The sequence below is a fragment of the Botrytis fragariae genome (assembly GCF_013461495.1).
Source record: "Botrytis fragariae strain BVB16 chromosome Unknown tig00000161, whole genome shotgun sequence".
In the NCBI taxonomy this organism is placed as follows: domain Eukaryota; kingdom Fungi; phylum Ascomycota; class Leotiomycetes; order Helotiales; family Sclerotiniaceae; genus Botrytis; species Botrytis fragariae.
This window is the reverse complement of record NW_023500998.1, coordinates 71,425-94,430: the sequence shown is the minus strand read 5'-3', so window position 1 is coordinate 94,430 and position 23,006 is coordinate 71,425. Positions and strand designations below refer to the sequence as shown.

The window sequence follows — 23,006 nt, the reverse complement described above, 5'->3', positions numbered from 1 at the left end:
ATATGCAAAGCATGTATAACTGTATGATGTATCTTTTCCCTAGTAATCTAAGGCTGCTGGTAGTTCTTTCATCTAGGCTTTGATGTCCTTCGACTCCAGACCTTTCTCTCGTCATTAGTGAACCACTATTTCAGCCTCAATCGCAACTAAAATGCATTTTCAAGACAAAGTGCATCGTAAGACATTGGGCATGTGACGATCTTGAGTTTGGTTTTCGTCTTTTAGGATTTGGTATTGGTGTTGGAAAGGAGAGAAGATATGCATCTTCCTCGATTCATTGCCGCAGCTCTGGTAGCAAGACAGTCTGTGATGGTGTTGCCTTCATCATATTGTTCTCCTGACTGCCGTAAGTTTGGTTTACTATTATCAGATACTATAAACAGATCAAGATAGCATTAGAGTAAAGGAGGTCACAAAACTGATATTCATGCAGCGACATGCAGAATCGAAGCATTGGCATTTAATAGCACGACGTCTTGTGCAGAGAACTCAACATTTATCACCAGCTGTGGAAATTGTCAAACTTGCGTGTTGACCTATTCAATTGAAAATCCAGACGTCAATACCGATCAACAAGAGATCATACCTCTCATCTCCACGCAATTGAATAAATGTCTCAACACGCCGGGGGGAGGGGAGATACAACAGTACGCATTGCAAGTATCAAACTTAACAGCTTTGTATTCGCGAATAGTTGGGACTGGGTCTTCCACGACTTCTGGAGCCACGGCGACAAAGACGAGTTCTTCGACTACGACTGGACTAGTTAATTTGGTGACAACGCCTGCTAGTAGTTGGTCTGGGAGTTTAATGAGTGATTCGGGGGATTGGACAACCGTTTTGAGTACAGCTACTTGGGCAAGTGCTTATTTCAGTGCGCTCTCTGAAGGTATAGACCTATTCTCTCTCTCTTCGACCTAAAGTCATCTTGATAAATGTATCATTCTAATTCTAAAAACAGCATCGATATCTGCCATGAAAGTATCCTCATATTCCAGGGCCTCCATGACCTCTATTTCATCGATCCCAACCTCAGATCCCATACCAACATTGATTCCTACCCCAACTCCAGCCACGAACTCCGAAACCAACAGTACTTTCAATTCCACTATTCCCCTGACAACTGCCAGCACCACAACCCCTTTAAACAAAACTTGGATAATAGGCCCCATAATCGGTTCACTCCTCGGCATGTCTACCGTATTCATAGTAATCTTTTTCACTCGTCGCAAACAACATCGCGAATTCCTCTTTCAACAACATCTTCTCCACTCACGCCATACCCCAATTGATATAGAACCCTATAAAAATTTCGGTAATCTTCATAGTCCGGCAAGCACGAGTAGTCATAATAGTTATGGTGATGGATATTTGGGAACCGGAGGAAAAGCACAATTACACGGGGAGAGTATGGAGATGAGAGAGTTGCAAGGGAGAGAAATCATGGCGCCAGTGGAATTACCAGCTAGGGAACCGGTGGGGAGTGAACTGTTGACACCGATTGGTAAAAATGTCAAGAGAAAGAGGAAAAGAGAAGCGAGTCCTGTGTCGCCATTGGTTTCAACGGGACTTGGGGGTTTAGGCGAAGAAAAATATGAAAAGGGGGAGACGGACTTGGGGACTCTGAGTATACCGCGGATAGTCTTACCCGACGGGAATGCCAATGAAGTAATGGATGAAGGGGAGGAGAATGATGGAGATGAAATAGTCGAGGAAGTCGAATGGCCATTGCCAATGAGTCCCTTACAAGCATTGTTCAAAACGACAGAGATGAGGGATGGGAAGGCAGACGCTGATGAGGTACGGCATGAGACTTATTATCATCCCTGAATAAGGCTTGAAGTAAGCTACAGAGAGCACGAATAAAGCAAAGAAAAGTCTCATGAGGAGTGAACTGCGGCTCAAAGCAGACGCCACAAGAAAGTCAGATCTCTCTTGGTCCCGGATCCCATCGATGAGTCCTGTATGATTCGATCGAACAAAGATTTAAACTTGGACGGAAGGATCATAACATGAACAATAGTAAGTTGCTGGTCATCTCAACTGCGCGAAAGCCCCAATATCAAATGTCCATACACACCGAATCTCGAAATATTCGATCACTCCGAAACAAGCTTCGGGGCATAACAAAACGGGCACTTACTTACAAATCGGCTTGAAGCGAGTCCACATACCATATACTCATATTATGCGACACACCAACTAGACACAAAAACTTTCACTAATATCAATACCTTAATGCATATACTCTTGAATAATGTATTTCCCATTTCGAAATAATTCATGTACCCATCAAAGCGAGCAAGGGAGTGAGAAAATCAATACCCATATGGTATCAGTTTTAGCAACATTCCCACAGTGGGAGTGTTCGATTTGGCTGTATTTAGATTTCCCAAGTAATGAAACGAGAAGTTAGCCAAAAAAGGGAAAATAAGGAAAGAGAACATGCCTTGAGTTCTTGGTGCATTCATTCGTGATTTTGGCTATTCGAGATGAGATTGATGAGAGTTTTTATCAGAAGATGAGATAAGCTTTTCGGCAATTTTTGTGGACATGAAACGAACGATATTATGATGCACGAGCTAAAATATAGTTCTATTTTCTGTGAACTATTTCACTAACTCCACTCACTCCAGTTATTGACGTTTATCAACCACAATGCGAAAGATCAGAATCAAATCATGTGACCCGGATCTATTAGCCACCTCATCTCCTTCCCTCTTTAAATCTCCTCAAAGAACTCCCCCAACAGTGCATTTGTCTCATTACTCTTCTCTAATTGAATCCAATGACCACCTTCCCATCTTTCAACTCTAAAATCTGGAATGTAAGGTTTCATTTGCGAAGGAAAATCGGCGCCAGAGCTAATAAAATTGGTGGATGTTATGAGGAGAGTTGGTTGGTGAACGACTGTGCGCTCTTTAGGGATTGCTGAGTGTTGAATTTAGTTTTAGTTATGAATTGAGAGTTAATACAGAGGAAGGATGGAAGAAGAGGGAGGGTGATACCTTTATCATCATCTTCGTTAATCCCATGAAGTTGCATAGTATACCAATTCTTTGCAGCGCCAAAGCCACCATTTTTGGGCGAGAATATATTTTTGAAATATTCCACGTCCTGATTGTGAGATACCTGTCAGCATGGATACTTGCATCACGGTTTTGAAATAAATATGAACAGAATTATTTTTACTCACCTCACTCTTTACAAAATGCGGATAAGGAGCTAACATACTCCCCTCAAGCCATTTGCGAAAACCTCCAGTGGCTCCCATATGTTGTTTGCCTAGCTCATTGTCAAGGCTATAAAACAAGGACATAACAGATTCGGGCTATTTTGATCACCCGTTAGAACTTTGTCTTTGGCATAAGGAACGCGGGAGAGATTCTAAAAAGTGTAAGATCTTACATTTTTGTCCAACAACTCTGTGCTATCCTCCTCATCCATCAAAAGGAAATATCCAAAGATTTCAAACCCGGCAGCCTCTTTAATTTGAGCATTGATCATTTTCACCATGTCGAAATTGAAAGTCGGTCCATCAGGTGCCTGATATCCCACATCTAGAAATACTAATCTCTTGAATATTTCCGGATAATAGTTCACCATGCGTGAAAGCATAGCACTTCCCCAATCATGCCCTACACCTAATACTTTATGAGATGCAGAAATGGAATGTAAGGAAAGAATCTCATATAAGTCCAAGGCCATGTCTTTGAACTTGTAGGAATGGATTGAGAGTGGTTTGGAGGTGTCGCCAAATCCAAGAAGGTCAGGAGCAATGATTCCATAACCTTTTGAGGAGAAATAAGTTATTTGATTACGCCAGTCGTGCGAGGAGGAGGGAAAGCCATGGAGAAAAAGGATATAAGATTTTGAGGGGGATGAGGGCTGAATATGAATGTACGAGTAGGTAAATGAGCGGGTGGTGGTATGGGTTCTTGTTGGGGAGTTTGAAGATGCCATTTTGTGAAAATGGTTAAGGTTCGCCCTGAGAAAAATAGAGCGATTGTTCTGAAGAAGACGTTGAATAAGTAGGTATATACATATACTTATTGTACAACATCAACTTCTTCATGCATGGCCAAATGATGTATCTCCGGAAAGTGTTCAGGCGTACGTGATTGTGATTGGACACGGTGCTCGTGTCACCCAGAAAACCCGAGTGGGGTTATCGTGGTTCGGGTTTCAAAAGAGCCCGGAAAATCAAGGGTATATGTGGGGAAGGGATTTCCGAGGGAATTGGTGATAGGAAGGTGAAAGGTGGATATGTACCAAGATATTAGCATGTCAGCATGGTATAAATCCTTTATGTCGATGTCAGTAAATGAAATGTTGAGTAAAGTGGAGCTGATTATCAATACCAGTATCTGTGTATTATTACTGCATTCGAGATGCATCACACCCTTCGATTCCCGCGGAACATTGATAAAAAATTCAAAAAGAGTTGGGATACATATCCCAGAGTCCCATGTAATCCTGCGACCAAATATCTTCCATTTCCATTGGCATAAAAGCTGACATAGAAGCCATTTGGTCTGTCTCTGACATTGGCTGTTGTTGTTTTTCTTGGAAGTCATCGATAGAATTGGAAGTAATGGTAATGGGCGCATTGAATCCCGGCTTACGATCCACCCATGCTTTAAACATCTTCATGACCTTTTCTGAACACGTGAATATACTTTCGGAATCACTACTGGTTCTTTCCCAAGCGGCCTCCGCTTCTGATTCTTTCAGACTTTGTCCTAGCACGTCCAAGATTCTTCCAGGCGCACAAACCCTCCTGACCATGTCAGTATCCCATGCTGGATCTTTAAGCACCGTCAAACGATATAAAGGGAAAAAGACTCCTCCAAATTGCTTCCATACTGGAAGTGATAATCCTATAAAATATGAGGCTGGACAGTTGAGAAGGATGTCAAACCAAGCTTTTATGGCGTTGAGACAGCAATGAAGTGATTCTATTCGAGAAAGTGAGGAATCTATAGATGAAGCTTCAGTGGAGTTTGGAAGATAAATAGCAAACTCGTGAATCATCACTTCCGCGCCATAAATTTGAAGGTTCAAAACTCCTTGGAAGCCGTTAGCACATGGTTCTATGATTGAATTCTTTACCTCCGAGGTGTACATACTGTTTTCGTTCAAATGCGAGGGTATCTTTTTTTTGACCTCCGCTAGTTGGGATTTGAGAGTTTGGATATAGAGCATAATAAGAGTGGAACTCCCAGGTTGGTCTGGTGTTCCATCGCGGATGAGATTTATATATGATTCTACCGTCTTACGCACAACTTGTTGAAGTCGTACCTGGTTAATTAGAAGCTCATCAGATGGATCTTTTCTTTCTTCTAGTTTTGATAAACATTTGTCAAGATAAGGACACCATACTACGCCTTCCAATTTCTTGTGGAAGGTTGAAAGACTAGAAATTTGGAGTTAGCTTTGATCGATTTAAGCCTGCCAAATCAGAGGGGATCTATTTAGACGAACGTTGAGGTTAGGTAATAGCAGGCTATAACTAGACGACGATGCTCCATGTTTCGAGTCAATGGTACCTCCATCGTTTCTTGATGACGAAATTCATGTTCCAGCCCCAGAGTATGAGCCTCGTCACTAGTAGGTTGATGAAGTTGTAAATCAATCACAAGTGTAACAATGAAATTGGAAAATAGAGTCATGAATGGTGCGGTTCGTACTTGATACTGGCCCCTAGAACAATAGTGAGTAATAAAGGTTCAGCATTAAGACTATAGCTTACCATCCAACAAAACAAACCAAACCCAGTAACAGATCTAAATTTCTCTTTCCCTCCACAACAAGCTCCCGAGCTGCGATTTCTCGGATTGTTTTGCCAAGTGTAATTTGTCGTCGGATGACCGTTGATGACATTGTCATGATACATAACCAAAAGAAGGGGCGCTCTTGTCGCAACTGGCGGGCAGTCATGCCATCTTGAAACTGTATAAACGGGAAATGGGGAAGATTTTTAGTGCAAAATGAATGAAAGCATATTTCTGCTTCTTCTATTGTTGGTTCCGCACCCTCTGGTAAAGTGTATGGATACGTTGGGGTTGCGCTCGATGCCGGTGTGGGAGGAAGATGAGCCGCACCTGAATCAGTAGGCGCAACTTCATCGGAATCTCTCGCCGAATTGTTTACGGCAGTAGAATGTAAATCTGATGCATGCTTATCAGAGGGTCGAACTGTGAAACTATTGAGGGCATTCTCGACAGCTGGATTATTTGGTGAGATGGTCCGCAGTAAAGATACAAGCCCGTCTAATCTTTGTTCAAGACGTTCTGCAGTCACGCGTGGTTTTTGTCTCCGTTTCACCGGAGCAGTAACACATCCTTTCTTGAGCCTGCCACATCTAGACAAGTTAGTCTACGGAGACACAGGGACTTCGTGATAGAGATACCTCTCACAAATTCTTTGGTCACTACCAAAGTTACATTTAGTTTTTGCCTTGGCACAATTGAGACAAGCTCGTCCGTAGGGACCTGAACGTTCCGTTTCCGTAGAGTCTGTCATTTTTAAACCAAAATTTATTTGAAATGGGGAAAAAAAGAAAACGAGAGACAAATCATGGGAATGACGAAGAAAGTAATTGTTACGATGGACAAGAAGGATGCTGCCGCTCGGGACAGTAAAACTCCCGTGTCCATCGGATCTCGGGGTTTGAATCTCCGATTTATCTTTCTTTTATCCAATCAGCGATCGTTCCTCATAGAACCGTCCCCCGTTCTGCTCTCGAACTTCATTTTTTCAGTAACACTTAGGAAGTGTAAGGATTCAAGTCAACCTTGCGCTCATTATCGAATACAAATAATCGCCTTGCCCATGGCTTTGGACGCAATGCAGACTGTGCCTATCAAGTTGTGAGATAAGTAATCGATCTTCGATTTTGGGATCTTGTCTCCTTCACAAAGCTCTCTCTCTCTCTCATGTCTCTATCATAAGCGAGGCATAAAATCGGAGCGATGCCATTCGAAGAAGTTGTCGTAGTCGGAGGTACTGGTGGAGTCCAAAGTTATACACACACGCAGATTCATCTTACACTATCCAGACAAATCCAAAATTCGAAGTTGGAATATCTCACAAAAGTGTGGAAGCCGTTGTCATCACCTCGGAATTATCATATATCTTTATCCTTGCAGCTCCTCTCCGCTGACAAAATCATTTTGAAATATTCCAACGCATACTTGCATCTGTTCCAAGACAGGATATTGTAGCTGTGGCGGTTATTCGACTCACACTACCAACATTAGTCGTATGAAGATCTTGACTGTCTTCGATTCAAGCACCCAGCGAGAATGTGTTTAAATCATCAATTATATAAGATAACAAAAAGGCAAGCACCCTACCGAAATAGTCCTTCTCCTCCTCAAAATCTGTGAGGTGAAAGTGTACCAGGCGACAATTCCAAGCTGCCGAGCTGATCAACTGATTGAATGGTTCTTGGTTGCTGAAAGGAACCCAGTGACGATTCCTTTTTTGTGTCCATGTTCCAACGGCTTTGAAAAGTGGGTGGGATGGAACTAGAATTAGTTCTTGGGCTTCTAAGATTCTAGGTGAGAACGCGAAGCAAACCCTTATGAAACTGTTGAGCAAATAGTCCTTTCGTGTATGATTTTTACCCCAATCGAATTCGGGTGATTCAATTGTTTGCCTCTTATTTTGAAGATCAATAGACTGGCATGCAACTGGATATTGAAATATACCCATGGATAAATTATTCCGTAACCCTTTCCAGGCTCTGTGTAGAGAAGAACCCCCACAGAAATATGAATAAGACATGCACCGTTACCCCTCTTTGCCCCCACTAACCCCGCATACTGTGTTAGTTCATACATACCTGCAGTCGTCGATCATACGTCACATATCTAAATGTTGTATCCATATAAACGAGACGGGCTGGTAGAATAACTACATCTGGTATTTCAAACATAATTTCATAGTATCACTATTAGTATCACTAATTCTTAGAAGCCAGTCATATAGCCCCAAAGATGTCATCCTCTTCCTCTCCACTGCCTCCAACCCCATCGTTCTCCTCGCTCCCTCTCCAACCTAGTGGCCCCCGCGGCAATGCATGGGGTCTACATGGCCCTACGGACCAGCTCGGATGCCTCAACCGTCTCACTTCCGAAAACACCATTGAAGCTGCCAAGGAAATAAAATACGGCATTCGAATATCTACCGACTGGGCTTTAGACAAACCCAAAGTTCCCTGTTTTGGACGTGTACAATTTGAACAAAAGATCATACACAAAAGTCCAAGAACTGTCAATGATGACGTGCTGGTATTGAATACACAAAGTAGTAGTCAGTGGGATGGATTTAGACATTTTGGTAGGTTCTTCGGGAAAGAATTTGGGAATTGGCGAATGACTAATTGAAAAATTTATATAGGATATCAAGACGCAAAGGTTTACTTCAATGGGTGCACCCAAGAGGAGATCCACAATTCAACACGAAATGGAATCGACGGCACGTAATCTCGCACAAGGCCCCTATCCACAACGGTTCATCTACTGACAGCCTCTGCTTGTAGTCTGGGTAGAGAATGGCGGCATAGTAGGTCGTGGTGTCCTTCTTGACTACGCATACTGGGCCGAGTCCCAAGGTCGTACTGTCAACCCTCTAACAACACTCAAAATACCCCTATCTGAGATCAAAGCTGTGGCCGAAGCTCAAAATGTCACATTCCGTCCAGGTGACATCCTCTTTATTCGTACTGGGTACCTTCGTGCTTGTAAGTCTTTCTCATACTATGATAACATTGATATAGAATCCGAGATTTCCAATAGTCTGGATTTCAACCGAAAAAATCAAATAAGATTTTTTGAGTTTCTAAATTCAATTAGAATAACTTTTGCAGATCGAGATTTTCAACCCAGTCTACAAATCCAGACTATTGGACACTGATCCTCAGTTTTATTTCTATTTTTCAGAATACTAACGGTTCTCCGGCCTCATTAAGTTGAAGCTCTGTCTTCTTCTGAAGCGGCTACCTTTGCCACCGCTTCCAAAATGACAACAATAGGCCTTGAGGCCTGCCCTGAAGTACTAGAATGGCTATGGAGTCATGAGTTCTCCGCTGCTGCTGGAGACCAACCCGCTCTAGAATCTCTTCCTTTTGACCTTACAAACCAACACTGGATGCACGAATGGCTCCTTGCTGGGTGGGGAATGCCAATTGGAGAGCTATTTGATTTGGAACGATTGGGAGAGGAGTGTAGAAAATTGAAGAAGTGGACGTTCTTTTTCAGCAGCGTACCTTTAAAAGTATGTTTATGAGCTCTCTTTAGCATGATTTATTGCCTTCACTTTAGTGAATCAGATAACCATTTCATTTGTGATGTGTTGGGAATCGACCAAGTTAGGAGTTGCATATCAGTAATCGAAATTCACAATCGATGCCAATGCTAACAAATGATAAGGTACCGGGAGGTGTTGCGAGTCCTCCAAATGGAGTTGCTATTTTGTGAGGCATTACTGTATTCAAAGTAGCAGTAAATGTATTTCCATCTATGGCAACCTGCAAAAGTCATTTGATTTGGTCCTGTTCAGGTGTCGGAATTCTTCCTTGGAACGACTAGCTTGTGATCAACCGTCACCCACAAGATCCTGCAAGAGACAGTACAGCGAAAACAAAAATTATATTGGAAGTAGATAAATAGGTACGGTTGGCATAAAAGCTCGTTCTAAGTCTAATGTATCAAAGAAAAAAAAGGGTATCTGTATTTCGTGAGAGTGATTATAATCTACACTAATAACTTCCAATCATTACACATCATGTATCGCGTTGGGTCGTGCTGCACCCATTGAGAAAAGTCCCCCTCTAACGTGAATGTAACCTATAATAAGATTGTCATGACGGAGAATGTCTTTAGCTTGGAGACACATCAATTGGCTCCGTCACGAACCGAGCCTCCAAAGCATCCCGTACTTCGAATTCCTCGAGTGCGGCCCCAAATCTACAATTATTAGCTCATTCAGACCAGATACAAAGACAAAGAAACAAGCACACATACCCGTAGCATCTGACTTTAGGTAACAGCTCTTCACTCATGCTCTTCAGGTCAATAGCCGTTAATTCTAGAAATCGTGGATGTCCCAGTACCATACCCCATGCCATAACCGGTGTGATCTCTCCATTCAAGTCCAATCTCTTACTCAAATCTAACAAATTAGCTAAATCGCTCTTGCTCAAGTCCCACGTCTTTTGTTTTGGAGGACCCTCATTCATTTCATCTGATTCGTGACTATGATTATGTGGCAGGCAGTGCCCGAAAGGTATATCTAAGTGCATCTCCATATCTGGCTCTGGAGGACAAGTAGCCATTAAAGCATGGCCAGAGAAAAATTCTCCATCAGCATCGCTGGATCGTTCGACTAAGAATTGCATGTGGTCCATACAAGGTCTCTCGAGTCTGATATCAGTATGTTGCCGTTAGCTATTGTCGCGGAGGCGATAAGAACGTGCTGGAGGAATCTTTGCCATACGTTAAAACAAAGTCAATTCCTGCTTGATCATAATCCACACCTTGAACTTGTTGATGTGCCATGCTGCTATCATTTCCATTGTAAAATCGGTGCGCTCCTCCCAATTGAGGTGATCCAGCATCGTAATAGGTACTGTTTGGATTTGAATTCGAAGAGTGGCTCAGAGGTGGAGGACTGAATGATAAAGAGCCTGGCGCATAACTGCCGGCTTGACTCTCACTCGATTTATATCCTAGACTCGGATTATTTGTGAATTCGTCGACTCCTCCGCTGCCATTCCACGATATGCCATGTTGTGCGAGAAGTTGCTTTAATTGTCGATTTTCTTCTGCGAGGGTCTGTTTGCTCTGAGTGACGTTGCTAAAATTTTCTTTCAATCGAAACACTTCTTGCTCCAAGGCTTTGATGTATAATTCCTTGCGCTCTCTGTGAGTTCTAGGAGACGTTAGTAAAGGCCCAAATCCTATTCTTCATACCAGTATACCTCTGAGCTTGTCGATTTAATTCTTGCCTCCTTGTTAAAGCAGGTTTACTGTCGGGTTTGGGTCCCCTTCTTTTCGGTGTCGAGCCGTCGACTGTTCTGAAATTTAGTTTTCAATTGGAATAAGTTGGGATGAATCTTGATAATCATACCCCGCGTAGACTTCTTTTCTGTGAGGCCCTTGAGGAAACTCAAACTTGACGAAAGAGGAGATTTTCCTGCTTCTGATTGCCCACTGGCATAATCGCCTCTGTCTGATTTATTGGCATAATCACAATTTTCGGTTTCCGTGGTAGACATCGTAGCGTAATTTGATAAAGTTGAGGAGAAATCAAAGATATGCCTATCTTATCAGCGTTTGTGTAGATCTCAAGGCGTGCGCGGAGAAGCGATGAAGGGGCAAGGCTGTCGCAAGTTGGTTATTGATTGATTAGCAGCGTGGCATACCTACAGTAACTCGACAATATTCTCTGAACTTGGATGGAACAATGATTGATTATGTTAAACCAACGGTTTCAATCTTTATTCTGGGAAATATCCGCGGGGCAATGGGCATTCGAAAGCCAAGTTCAATGATTGGAATGATCAAAAGGACGGGGCCGACACATATATCTCCGTTATGATGTAGGTAGCTCTATATTGACTTTGCAATGTTTGGTCGACGCGATTAAGTCTCTCTCTTGAATATCATTGAAGGCTTTTGGACTTAAACAAGGTCAGCAATTCAGAAAACAAGTCAAGAATCAAGAACGAATACGCAAACAGCAGCAGCGCACTGGCTCTCGAGACTGGGAAGGTACTAGATGTGTACTAGGTATGCTTACATACTTCGTAGGGACATATGATCTTACCTAGGTAGATCCACTATTAGGAGTTGGACTGTGCTGAAGGTCTAGCCAAGGTGTTCGTATTCTATAAGAAACTTTGGATATCGTGATTAATAAGTAGTGGCTAATTCCGGCCATGTACGTACTCGATGAGTGACGAAGAGGTGTAGTGCCGCGAAGACTCGAGGTTGTATTCGGCAGCAGTTTGACCTCGATGCATATGGTCAGACATCAATATCCGGTAGAGATCATCCAATATATACCGACAGGGCTGACAGTTTAAGGAGGGGTGGGAATGGTTGTGAAAGAGATATAGATATTAAGAGACGCAGATATTTAGGTATCGATAGCAGCCTTGATACACAAGATTGAATTCGTTCTGAACTTTCCAGACACATGAAGTTAACCACCACGGCTGAAAGGGGAGGGAAGCCAGTCGTTCCGGCAAGTGCCACTCCGTTGTCGAAAAATTGGTAACGTTGGTGTGGCGAACACTTCAACACAGCCTGGGCGGGCGTACGGAGTAGTTTTTTAAGCTTCACCTTGCTACAAGTTTGGAAGATGCTCGGTGAGCTCTAAGTTTTGATTGATAATTATATGTGAGGTCTATCATCTACCTCCGGTCACCATAGTCGAAGATACTCACATTATTCAAAAACTATTGCTCGCCCAAGTTTCTGATAAATATCCCTTGTTTTATGTGTAGTCTTGAGTGCTGTGGGTAATGATTCTATCTCCGGCCAAAAATGTAAAGATGCTTACTTTATTCATAAACTACCGTATGAACTGTCCATCGTCCTAATTGAATGGTGGATTGGCAAAGTATCTCCATATATAGTTTACAACATCCCTGGGTCCACGTACTTTAGCAACATCGAATTTATTGTCCCCTCTCGAAGATTTCCATCGGCTCTCACCTCTCACGCGAGCCCCCCCTCCCCCCCCCCAAATCAAATCCCCATAAATGCATCTCATCTACAAGCACTCAAAGCCAAGGTTGTGGAACTGATTTGAGCAACGCTTGGTTATTTATGATGCCCGTGTGCTGAGCTCCATATTTCCATGAGTAAGCAACATATAAGTAATGAATGAGGTTTGAATTTCTCTTGTGATGTGTTGTCTGCCCCTCATTCCTAGTGTGTGAAATTTCAAGACAACCACAATGAGTCTCGATGTTGTATACACGAGCATTCGTGGATTTCTCATTGTGTTACCATGGGCCCTCGAATTGGTCCTCATGGACCTCATAATCTCTTTCCTCTTACCCGTCAGTTATCTTTTCCCTAATTGGGTATACAATGCGTCATCGTTCGTCGCGTTTACAAACTGGAATTGGATACAAGTCATTTTTGAGGTCTTCAATGGAGGCAAGATTACCATTTCTGGCGACACTCTCCCGGAAGACGAAACCGCGATTGTCATTGCAAATCATGTCAGTTGGACCGACTTCTATATGATTCAAGCACTTGCTATCAGAGCTGGCATGCTTGGAAGGTGTAGATGGTTTGCCAAGATTGAATTGCGATGGGTTCCATTACTTGGTTGGGGAATTTGGGGATGGGTATGCCCATGGTTAGTAGAAATTGGCTGAAGGACAAAAAAGAGTTGGATCGAGTTTTTGCAGGAGTCGTAGTAAAAAAATGGCCACAATGTAAGCTATGCGTACTATCTACCTCCCCACTTAAGGTAATTCAGTAGTGCTAACTCATCTATCACCCAGGGCTCATCAGCTTTAGTGAAGCGACACGATATACACCCAAGAAATACGAAGAAGCAAAAACATGGTGTAAACAAAACAATCGACCTCTCCCCAAGCACCTCCTGTATCCGCGAACCAAAGGCTTCGTAACAACAGTGCAGCATCTGCGAAAGGCTAAACACGTCAAAGCCGTTTATGATATGACGATCGCGTATTCACATCATAACAAATGGCATCAAGCCCCAACCATTTGGGAATCTCTCAGTTGCGGTGACCTAAGCGGAAAACGAGGATACAAATTTCATGTTGATGTCAAGCGATTTTTATTGGAGGACTTGCCAGAGACTGACGAAGGATTGGCAAAATGGTTGGAAAGCAGATGGATAGAGAAAGGAGAATACTTGGAAGAAAAGAGGGAAGAATGGTCCAGAGTTGGTAACGGACATAAGCCAATTACGGCATAGTTGTCGCAGCAATGTTTTTGTCTTTTCTCTTGTTTGGGATATCTAGCTGGAGTAGACCAGACGAGCGCATCAGTTGCTTTTTCTCTAGATTGAATTCACTCTAGAGTTCGAGATTACTTGTAATATTTTTGCATGCAAAACAATTGTGGAATATTTGTTAGACAGGATAAGAAGCAACCCTTTGTTCCCGCCAACACTAAGCCTTGAGAATATTTCCCTCAATCTCTGCACGCAAATTGATTTCCCGGACACAAAGAAAAGTGTTTTCAAAATGCTTTCTCAAGACGTTCCATTCCTCAGATTCCAAAGCATTGAGGAGTAGTGCTGCTTATTGTGCACTGAAATTGGAATAATTACAAGTCAACAAAGATATTCATGCTTCGTTCTCAATTCTAGAGGCAATCCTATATTTCCAAATGAATCAATAATGTCTTTCCTCATTTCCAATTCCATCCAATTCACAATCTCGATCTTTTCAAATATCCCAGACATCGTCGATCACAACCTCAAACAGCGTACCGAGATAGTCAATTGATTTGAGCACATTCTCAAGCATTGAATCACCCAAACACAATACTCCATAAACAGTCTCATGTATTGGAAGAAAGACAAAATGCCAACAGGCGCACTTTCAATATCCATCCCCGACACACCCACTATTCCAACAACTACTACAAAACACTCCGCTACTCGCCCAACTTTCTTCCCTACAGTTGCTTGGTGGAGACGTTTTCCAAGGCCAAAATTCCCGAGTCATTATTCCTCGAATTATAACACTCAAGGGTACAGAAACAATACTCATGACGAAAATGGAAGGATGACAATGGAAGAAGGTTTATTGAGCGACGGCGAAAGAGAAGATTCTGATGGGATGATTCCTAGGGTTGGCATACAAAGTGACGCAGGCTCCAGTTATTGGAAAAGAGTCAGTGGCGAAGGGCGGAGGCTGGGAAGGCTGAGGCTTGTAGTGGAGATTTTGGGTGGTGTGGGGGTTGTTGTTGCAGTTATCGGGTTAGTTCTCTTAGTTTTTAGGTAGCAATAGAAGAAATACATATGAGGCTGTGGGATTTGCATTGGAACGTGATTAAATCGATACCCAGCGACGAAGGGTGGTCAGCAGCTGGTTGGGATAGCCAAGGATTGAAACAGATGTCGGAAGGAAAGGAGTAGGACAAGTTGATGAAAATGTATGATTGGAGTAAGACGATGCCGGTGCACATGATCTGTATAGTGGGATGAAATCACATTAAATTCGTTTTTATATGGGAAAGTTCTCGATGCAAATACGGTTAGCATCTCACTGGACAAGTCATTTCCAGGATTAACCTCTCGAAGAAAGTAAAAATGGGATAGAATCAATCTCATCATAAGAGCCTCCTTGGGATCCCATACACGGGCTTTTCAGAGCGAACTATACTTGGACTTTCCTGCCCAATTTTTGTTACTACCACAAAGATCGCCTACTCATTGTTGGCAATAGTTTGACTGAAAAAGCTGATTTCGACCTCGGCGTAGGGTTTTTTTAGAACTCTCACTGCACCATTTCCCGCCTTATCATGTAAGGATTTTTCGTTTGGATATACTAGCCAGTCCTGAAACCTAGATTTGGTTGCCCTCGTAAATCTACATTATTCATTCCATTTCTATTGAACTTGACCCGAATCCCCATGCACCCATATTGCACTCATATCTCTCGGGAGGTAATGACATCTCATTTTGAATATGCTTTCGCCAAAACTTGTGATTCGTTGTTGCATGATACCAACTGGTGAAGGTGTTCTCCGGGAGTGAAAAATGGGGATAGAGGGTTATGATTCCAGTCGAGGTTTTGGTGTATGGCGTAATGTTCCATGTCTGTACTTCGGATAATTATGTATAAAGTGCTTGAGAGAGTAAGATATTGATGGGGACGGTAGAGTAACGGAACCTCACTGTATGGTTCAGAGGATTCGCAGCCCGTGTTTTGTTTTCAATATTGCGAAGCACAAGGGTTCAATGTCGTCGCATTGGTTGCACATTAGCGTGCTTCTTAGTATCAGGAAGTATTCAACAAATCATATCATAAACAGCGGAAATAATTGATACTATGAGCTCGAAGTATATGAACTCCATGGACTGACCGTCTTCCAAGTTTTGTGGTGTGGCTGGAGTTATGCGAACAATGGAAACATTATTTCCTGATACGTATTAGGCTAATCTATTCATCATCCCTCGCTATTTTTAAACGTAGTAAACACCTCGGAATTCTCGACAAAGCTTTGGAATCATTACAGGATAGCCATTTTTCAATATGAAATCGTCCCATCGCCATGCTGCGCATACACAAGATACCAATATCAAGAGCGAATGAGCTTCTGAGGTATGAAACTTTGGAATCATAATAACTTGATGCGATATTCCTCACATAAAGCTGATGTAAAAGAGTAAGATCATCATTAAAATGACCAGGTTATGGAAGCAAGTAACACTATAGAGTAAGTGTGGAAACCATGCAAGTTGTTGGAAATCAGACGAAAATTGCGAGGGTGAAAATGTATTTCAGTGTGATTTGCGTTGATATATTAGATGACAGCTACACGGCCTTCCTTTGACCATTCTTTTCTATCCTCAAACTTAAATTCAACTCTGGATTCTCGTTCATAACCAACATTTAACCCAAGTTGCTACAATTTAAAAGGACGTATCCCGAGACTCTGAATTATTTTCTGTATCTCAAAACATCCTACACAGCTCGCCATCTCAATAATCTCCCCTGTATCTCTCCTATTCCTATTAGGATCAATCCTACAAGAGACTAACATACCCCAGGGTCAACCTTGACCATGTATTTCTTCCAAACTTTTCTCCTTGCTCCCATCGTTCTTGCAGCTTCGATAATCACTCGACATCATTCTCGAGACGCGGCAGCATACTTTCTTGACAATAATCCCAATGGCTCGACCATCGTTGCTATGAGTATATCACGGGAGGATGGAACTCTTTCCCTACCCACTCGAACTTCTACTGGAGGAAAGGGGATGCTCGGTTTAGATGCTCCAGCAGCAAATTCAACCGCAGCCCCTGCACCTGGAGATAGAGGTGTGAATCAAATTCAATACAACATTGAAAAAGATCCTCATACTGACTCTATGATGCAGATACTTTATTCAGTCAGAACTCCATAATTGTATCAGGAGATGTAAGCAAATTCCAAGATATAAGAGAATTGGCTCACAAACTTTAACTGATATCAACTAGAAGCTCTTCACTGTCAACACTGGAAGTAAAACATTGGCTATGTTCTCCATTGACTCAAACGATCACTTACACCCGCGTATGGTTGGTAGACCGGTGGATACTATGGGAGAATTCCCAGTCGCCGTTGCTTATTCGCCAAAACTCAAGACCGGTGAGTCCTGTATACCTCTTGATAGAACCCCTCATCTACAAGGGCCATTTGCTGATTGTTCCTTAGCTTGTGTACTAAATGGCGGTGCCATATCAGGAATATCTTGCTTCTTGGCTCATTATAGCAAAGGGTTATCAGCCATTGGGTCTTTCCGACCCATTACCTTAAATCAGTACGCATCACTCTCCCTCCAATTCTCACTCATCTAATTAAATTACATAGAACGACCCCACCCGTCGGACCTGCCGGGACTGTCTCAGATCTTCTCTTCAACCCTTCTCAAACCACCCTCTTAGCGTCCGTAAAAGGTAACGGGCTTGCTCCAGGCTCATTCATCGCCTATCCCGTCTCCCAAACCGACAATAGCATTTCCAGTATACCTATCATCTCCGAGCCTCCACAAGTCCGCTTGAACTTTGGCATAAGTTTTCTCGGCTCTGACCATCGACTTGCTGTCTCAGATCCTGCGATTGGCGCATTGCTCGTTTCTATTTCGTCATCCTCTATTGTAACGGCAGATGTTCCGATTGCTGTTGCTGGAGAGTCAGCAGTTTGCTGGACAGAATACAACAGGAAAAGGGAAGAGCTTTATCTGATGGACGTAGCAGTTTCTAATATCACAGTAGTAGATGCGAAAACGGGGGCAATCAAAAAGGGGATTCAGCAAGATGATGCGGGGCTGGGGAGTTTGGATGCTAGGCTTGGAGGAGACTTTTTGTACGTGCTGAAGAGTGCGTCGGAGATCGCTGTTATCAAGACATCAGGTGGAAGAACTGTCCAGAGATTCAATTTGACAAATTTGGGAAGTAGACAAGGGTTTGTGGGGTTGGCGACTTGGGGATTTGGTCAAAACTAGGGAGTGGAAAGTAGGAGACCAATTGTTGGGTTAAATCAAAAGACTGTGACTGTTGTCTAATTTATTCTTTAACTTGAGAATTCAATTTTTTTTGGAAATCGGTGGACTGACAGCAAGAAAAGTTTAAAAAGATGGCTTGTATTTGAACTGCTCATTTACCCCTTCATTTGTTCCGCTTAGGTGAAGTGAATCTAAAGCAGCCAGAATTCAAAATGCAGGATATCACTTGAACCCACATTCTAGCCTTGGAATTCATTTTCACTCGAAACTCCATTGAACTGCAGGTTTGATTCTAGATCTATTTTTTGATGGGCTTCAGGTATGCAAGCCGAGGCCAGCACTTCAGAACACACAGACCACTCTGGTTTTCCAGGATAGGCGCTACCATAACACCTTGAATCTTAAGATTACGACTTCCGCAGAAGTTAAAAGAAACAAGGCAAGATTCTTACTGCGATTGACGTTCCCTTCTATTTATTCTATAGATACCTGCAGTTTGTTGAATACAAAGAATGCCTAGAATTGTCAATCGATTCAACGTCTTGGGAATCCGAAAATAGAGCAGCCAATAGTGATCAGTTCAGGGATTCCACGCTACTCCGAACTCTTCCTCCAATGTTTCAAAGTGACATCACGTCTCTCACTCGAAGTTTCGTGTTTGGTGATTTTTTGAAGTAAAAAGCAAAGGAATATGTGATTCGGACTTCGGAAGCAATCATTAAGATTTAAACCGCTTGTATACCACGCGTGTATTCGTACTTGAATTTCCGGGGATTCCGGCAACAATGCCTCCACACAGAGTAAAGAAACTTTCGTATACTCGTTCCTGTTTGTTTACCAACAAGTCCCTTGTCCGTGAGAAAAAATAAACTATGCCGGTAGCTTCAATGGCTCTAACGCCATATAGTAACTACCTTGCTCCAGAACAGATGGAAATGGAAGAGAATGAAAAAAAAAGTGATGAGTCTAACAAATCAACGCGTCCAATTCGTCAAAACTTTGACATCGCCACAGGGTCTAGGATGATGAGTTGGTTGTGTTGGTTGGTTGGTTCGTAAAGGATCTCACGTAGGTATAATTCCTATACGCCTGAAATCGATTCATTCCGAAAGAATTCTGAATCTTCATCTCTCAATACAATACAAGACACTACCATTTGCAACTTTTGCATCACCAAGACCAGGTACCATATTATCTCCTGTGGGGTATACAGATTGTCCACAATTGCCATACCGGTATCTAATCGAACGAACTCTTTCTTTACAAAGCTTCACGGAAAGTTGGGTCTCCTTACACTGACAGCAAGCCACAACCTCGTATTAGACTCGGATTTACGGGTATCAGATGAACTAAACCTAGCAAGTCGATACTATTTGTGGTTGATAGGTTCAATAAGTAGCCGTGGACACCCTTTGGAGATCTTCGCAAATCAATCCAAAGGTCACCTTTTCCCTCACTCTCGTTCATTTAAGCCATACCATACCAGACATTTGAATTCGAACTTCGCATTTTGAAGGTTTTATCTCAGTTGGTAAGTCAATATAGGGTACGCGAGTATGTGCTAGCGACTTATCTATTTTTAATTCCCATTTAACTGTTTGTTTTGGCGGGGTGATTGATAAAACTCCAAGCTTTAAAAACAACAAGAATATCATCAATTTGCTAACAGCCATCTAGATCTACAGTCTTTTCAAAAGATCGCGACATCCTCACGTTATCACGAATATATCATACCTACCTTTCTCGATTTCGCTTCATCGGTTCCATCTTGTAGCAAAATATCAAGTTTCGCAAAAATGCTTCAGACCCTCGTAATTGTTCTCATCTGCATCGTGGCCGTCATTGTTATGATCGGTCTAGCCGCATTGATCAACACGGGAACGAAGAAGACGGGACCCAACATTCCTGTCTAAGATGTATAATCAGGAACAAAACGAAAACAATGTCTTTCAAATAATTCCTCTAAGCCACGACTACTTCAAAGTGAAAACCAACGCTCCCAACCATCTCCTCGTTTCTCCCTTCAGATTTCGATCTCATGGCATGATGGTCATGATCATATGTCATACATCAATCTTATTCGTTCAGCGGCTGTCACGATATTATGTGGGTAACGGGGTGCGAATATGTTTCTAGGGCTCTGGGTTGGTGGAAATAATGGCGTCAATAATGGATATCCGGCGTGCTTTTATGGTCCAATATGAAGATTAAGGAAAGTTGTATCTTCGCTTGCATTTTGGGAGACTGCCGGATGAATTCTTCTGACTCGATGTCGGTTTCTTCTCCAGTGTTGGATATGTACAAATGTTTAGCGGATAGATTGCTACATGGCTGGCAGGCTGGGCGAGTTTGAATCCCAGTATACTTCCTAAGCTCATCGAGCTCCACGATAGTCCCAGGTTCTAACGATTCATCATAAATAATTGATGGGTCTGGGGAGAAGGGCATCAACAGATTATGGAAGCATGTAGGGTGGAGATATCGGGGATCAATTGATAAATGAAGGGATATGCTGTACATGAAGGATAGATTTTCCCATATTACTTCAACCTTTACAATGGAACTGTCTGCTTATTTTCCCCTTTGATGAGCCCATAACAGCCAACTCTTAGAATCCAGTTGCTTGAAAATGTTTGTAACTCCTACTGGTACAAGTGTGCCGATGAGTTTTTTTATTTGTAGCATCGTCGGTTTTATTCATAGAAATATCCAATAAATTGTATTTTGAATCGTCAGCCATCAAAACATCAAAATTCTTAGTCGGATCTATTGTCTGATCATGCAGTGGCCTTATAGATACTGACCTTAAGCCTAAGTGCACTCTGCTTCAACGAGATGCCTGCCATCGGAATAAATCTCCTAGTATCACTTTTGTTGTCATACCCCTTCCTACATTCCTGATTCCATCCATGGGTTCGTACAACTTGACAGATATATGCATAAATCACCTGATTTCACAGGCGTCAAGAATCGTATGACATGAACAAACAAGTGGTCTTATATCCAGCCCATCAATACAAGGCCGCTCATTACAACGTCAATATCTACACTAAGGAAATTATCTCTTCTATCCTATCCATGAACTTATTTCATACGCTTCCTACTATCTTTTTTACAATCATAATTTTTTCACTTTTGAAATACATACTGTCTATTTCCCACCAGTTTCGCTTTAGCATGGCGCAATCACATTCTCAAAGTGGTAAAAAAGTGGCCATAGTAATTGGGTCTGGGTTAGCTGGTTTGGCTGCCTCCTCCCAAATTCTCTCACAAAGTCATGATATCAAAGTTTATCTTCTCGAACAATCGGATCGAACGGGAGGAAATAGCATAAAAGCCTCTTCTGGAATAAATGGTGCAAGAACATCGTTTCAACTTGCATCGAATCCTCCCATTGTAGATAGCGTCGACACGTTTTATAATGATTCGATTAAGTCAGCAGCGGAAGCTATGCGGGGCACTGGTAACGGTGAAGCGGAGAGAAAGGAAAGGGAGCGGTTGATTAGGGTACTAAGTGAGGAGTCCAAGGGAGCTGTTGAGTGGTTGGGTAGTAAGGGCGTGGATCTTAGTGTCATTGCTCAATTGGGAGGACACAGTATTGCTAGGACGCATAGAGGAGGTGGAAAGTCCAAACCACCTGGAGCGGCGATTGTCGGTACTCTTTCAGAGGAATTGAAAGGAAACGACAGGTTTCATCTCAAGACTTCATGCAGGGTAATCAGAGTAATCAAGAGTGATAGAAATGAAGATGTCAGAGGTGTGGAATGCATCTGTGACGATGATAACAAAACACCGAAAGTCGAAGTATTAATAGGCCCTCTGATCTTTGCAACTGGTGGATTTGCAGGCGATGCATATGGAATGTTGGCACGATATCGACCTGATTTATCCGGAATTCCCTCTACCAATGACCAACGTTCCGGGTCTCAAGAACTTCTCTCGGATATTGGAGCCGGACTTATCGATATGGAGAAAGTGCAAATCCATCCTACTGCATTTGTGGATTTGAAAGACATCAACAATCCGACTAAATTTCTAGCAGCGGAAATGTTGAGAGGCGAGGGAGGCGTACTTTTGATGAATGGGAGGAGATTTGTAAATGAATTAGAGGCAAGGAAGATTGTTTCTGGGAAAATAATGGAAGTTGACGAAATTGTAAGGAGTGAGGGACACCCAAGACAGTGGAATGTGAAGCTTGTGATTGATCAGGGGGTGTATGAGAAGGCAAAATCACATGTAGACTTTTATTTGTGGAAGGGTTTGATGAGGAAATGTACTATTGCAGAAGAAAATTTTGGAGAAGATGCCATAAGGGGTTTGCAGAGGTATGCAGACGCCATAGCAAAGAGGTCGAAGGATGAGTTTGGTAGAAAGTCTTTTGGATGCTGGAAATTGAATGAGGTAAAACCCGATTCGGTAATTTACGTAGGAAATGTCACTCCCGCGGTTCATTTTACGATGGGAGGGGTGAAGATTGATGAACAAGCAAGGGTTTTGACTGCAGAAGGAGACGTGATTCGGGGAGTTTGGGCAGCAGGTGAAGTTACAGGAGGAATTCATGGGGACAATAGGTTGGGTGGCAGTTCGTTATTGGAATGTGTTATTTTTGGGAGAAAGGCTGGAGATGGAGTATTGAAATCATTGGAGAGGTCAATAAAAGAGTAGTGACTGAGGATCATATAATTGCCTGTATGTACCGAGAAGACGCGAGCGAGCAGCGGGGTAGTGTTCCAAGTGTGCAGACTGTTGTCTAAGTCCAACATATAGGATTCCGGAAAAACAAAACTC

At 42.5% G+C, this 23,006-nt stretch overlaps 10 protein-coding genes across 10 annotated transcripts; 7 read left to right on the top strand and 3 right to left on the bottom strand.

Annotated features, from left to right (window-relative positions):
- Window positions 1-258: 258 nt before the first annotated feature.
- On the top strand, window positions 259-1,830 carry Bfra_009189 (uncharacterized protein; the record flags this gene model as incomplete). The annotated part of the gene is made up of 3 exons (XM_037339539.1): window positions 259-346; window positions 434-889; window positions 962-1,830. The coding sequence occupies 3 exons, from the start codon at window positions 259-261 to the stop codon at window positions 1,828-1,830; spliced, it is 1,413 nt and encodes a 470-aa protein (XP_037189589.1).
- An 892-nt stretch (window positions 1,831-2,722) lies between these two features.
- On the bottom strand, window positions 2,723-3,963 carry Bfra_009188 (putative epoxide hydrolase protein; the record flags this gene model as incomplete). The annotated part of the gene is made up of 4 exons (XM_037339538.1): window positions 2,723-2,931; window positions 3,009-3,117; window positions 3,197-3,331; window positions 3,409-3,963. 4 exons carry the CDS (start codon window positions 3,961-3,963, stop codon window positions 2,723-2,725), a joined length of 1,008 nt encoding a protein of 335 aa, XP_037189588.1.
- Window positions 3,964-4,434: 471 nt separating this feature from the next.
- Bfra_009187 (putative transcription factor cys6 protein) lies at window positions 4,435-6,525 on the bottom strand (the record flags this gene model as incomplete). The annotated part of the gene is made up of 5 exons (XM_037339537.1): window positions 4,435-5,069; window positions 5,130-5,416; window positions 5,485-5,703; window positions 5,753-6,364; window positions 6,413-6,525. The coding sequence occupies 5 exons, from the start codon at window positions 6,523-6,525 to the stop codon at window positions 4,435-4,437; spliced, it is 1,866 nt and encodes a 621-aa protein (XP_037189587.1).
- A 1,478-nt stretch (window positions 6,526-8,003) lies between these two features.
- On the top strand, window positions 8,004-9,485 carry Bfra_009186 (putative cyclase protein; the record flags this gene model as incomplete). Its single annotated transcript, XM_037339536.1, has 5 exons — window positions 8,004-8,346; window positions 8,407-8,484; window positions 8,549-8,749; window positions 8,978-9,282; window positions 9,438-9,485. The coding sequence occupies 5 exons, from the start codon at window positions 8,004-8,006 to the stop codon at window positions 9,483-9,485; spliced, it is 975 nt and encodes a 324-aa protein (XP_037189586.1).
- Window positions 9,486-9,681: 196 nt separating this feature from the next.
- Window positions 9,682-11,284, bottom strand: Bfra_009185 (putative bzip-type transcription factor protein; the record flags this gene model as incomplete). The annotated part of the gene is made up of 5 exons (XM_037339535.1): window positions 9,682-9,974; window positions 10,032-10,430; window positions 10,480-10,938; window positions 10,988-11,078; window positions 11,137-11,284. The coding sequence occupies 5 exons, from the start codon at window positions 11,282-11,284 to the stop codon at window positions 9,887-9,889; spliced, it is 1,185 nt and encodes a 394-aa protein (XP_037189585.1). The 3' UTR covers window positions 9,682-9,886.
- A 1,689-nt stretch (window positions 11,285-12,973) lies between these two features.
- Window positions 12,974-13,974, top strand: Bfra_009184 (putative 1-acyl-sn-glycerol-3-phosphate acyltransferase protein; the record flags this gene model as incomplete). Its single annotated transcript, XM_037339534.1, has 3 exons — window positions 12,974-13,372; window positions 13,405-13,462; window positions 13,532-13,974. 3 exons carry the CDS (start codon window positions 12,974-12,976, stop codon window positions 13,972-13,974), a joined length of 900 nt encoding a protein of 299 aa, XP_037189584.1.
- Window positions 13,975-14,587: 613 nt separating this feature from the next.
- Window positions 14,588-15,144, top strand: Bfra_009183 (uncharacterized protein; the record flags this gene model as incomplete). The annotated part of the gene is made up of 2 exons (XM_037339533.1): window positions 14,588-14,985; window positions 15,075-15,144. The coding sequence occupies 2 exons, from the start codon at window positions 14,588-14,590 to the stop codon at window positions 15,142-15,144; spliced, it is 468 nt and encodes a 155-aa protein (XP_037189583.1).
- A 1,652-nt stretch (window positions 15,145-16,796) lies between these two features.
- Window positions 16,797-18,218, top strand: Bfra_009182 (putative 3-carboxymuconate cyclase protein; the record flags this gene model as incomplete). Its single annotated transcript, XM_037339532.1, has 5 exons — window positions 16,797-17,052; window positions 17,112-17,152; window positions 17,212-17,362; window positions 17,429-17,534; window positions 17,585-18,218. The coding sequence occupies 5 exons, from the start codon at window positions 16,797-16,799 to the stop codon at window positions 18,216-18,218; spliced, it is 1,188 nt and encodes a 395-aa protein (XP_037189582.1).
- Window positions 18,219-19,090: 872 nt separating this feature from the next.
- On the top strand, window positions 19,091-20,131 carry Bfra_009181 (uncharacterized protein; the record flags this gene model as incomplete). The annotated part of the gene is made up of 2 exons (XM_037339531.1): window positions 19,091-19,268; window positions 19,896-20,131. The coding sequence occupies 2 exons, from the start codon at window positions 19,091-19,093 to the stop codon at window positions 20,129-20,131; spliced, it is 414 nt and encodes a 137-aa protein (XP_037189581.1).
- A 1,264-nt stretch (window positions 20,132-21,395) lies between these two features.
- Bfra_009180 (putative fad dependent protein) lies at window positions 21,396-22,883 on the top strand (the record flags this gene model as incomplete). The annotated part of the gene is made up of 1 exon (XM_037339530.1): window positions 21,396-22,883. The coding sequence occupies one exon, from the start codon at window positions 21,396-21,398 to the stop codon at window positions 22,881-22,883; it is 1,488 nt and encodes a 495-aa protein (XP_037189580.1).
- Window positions 22,884-23,006: the final 123 nt, after the last annotated feature.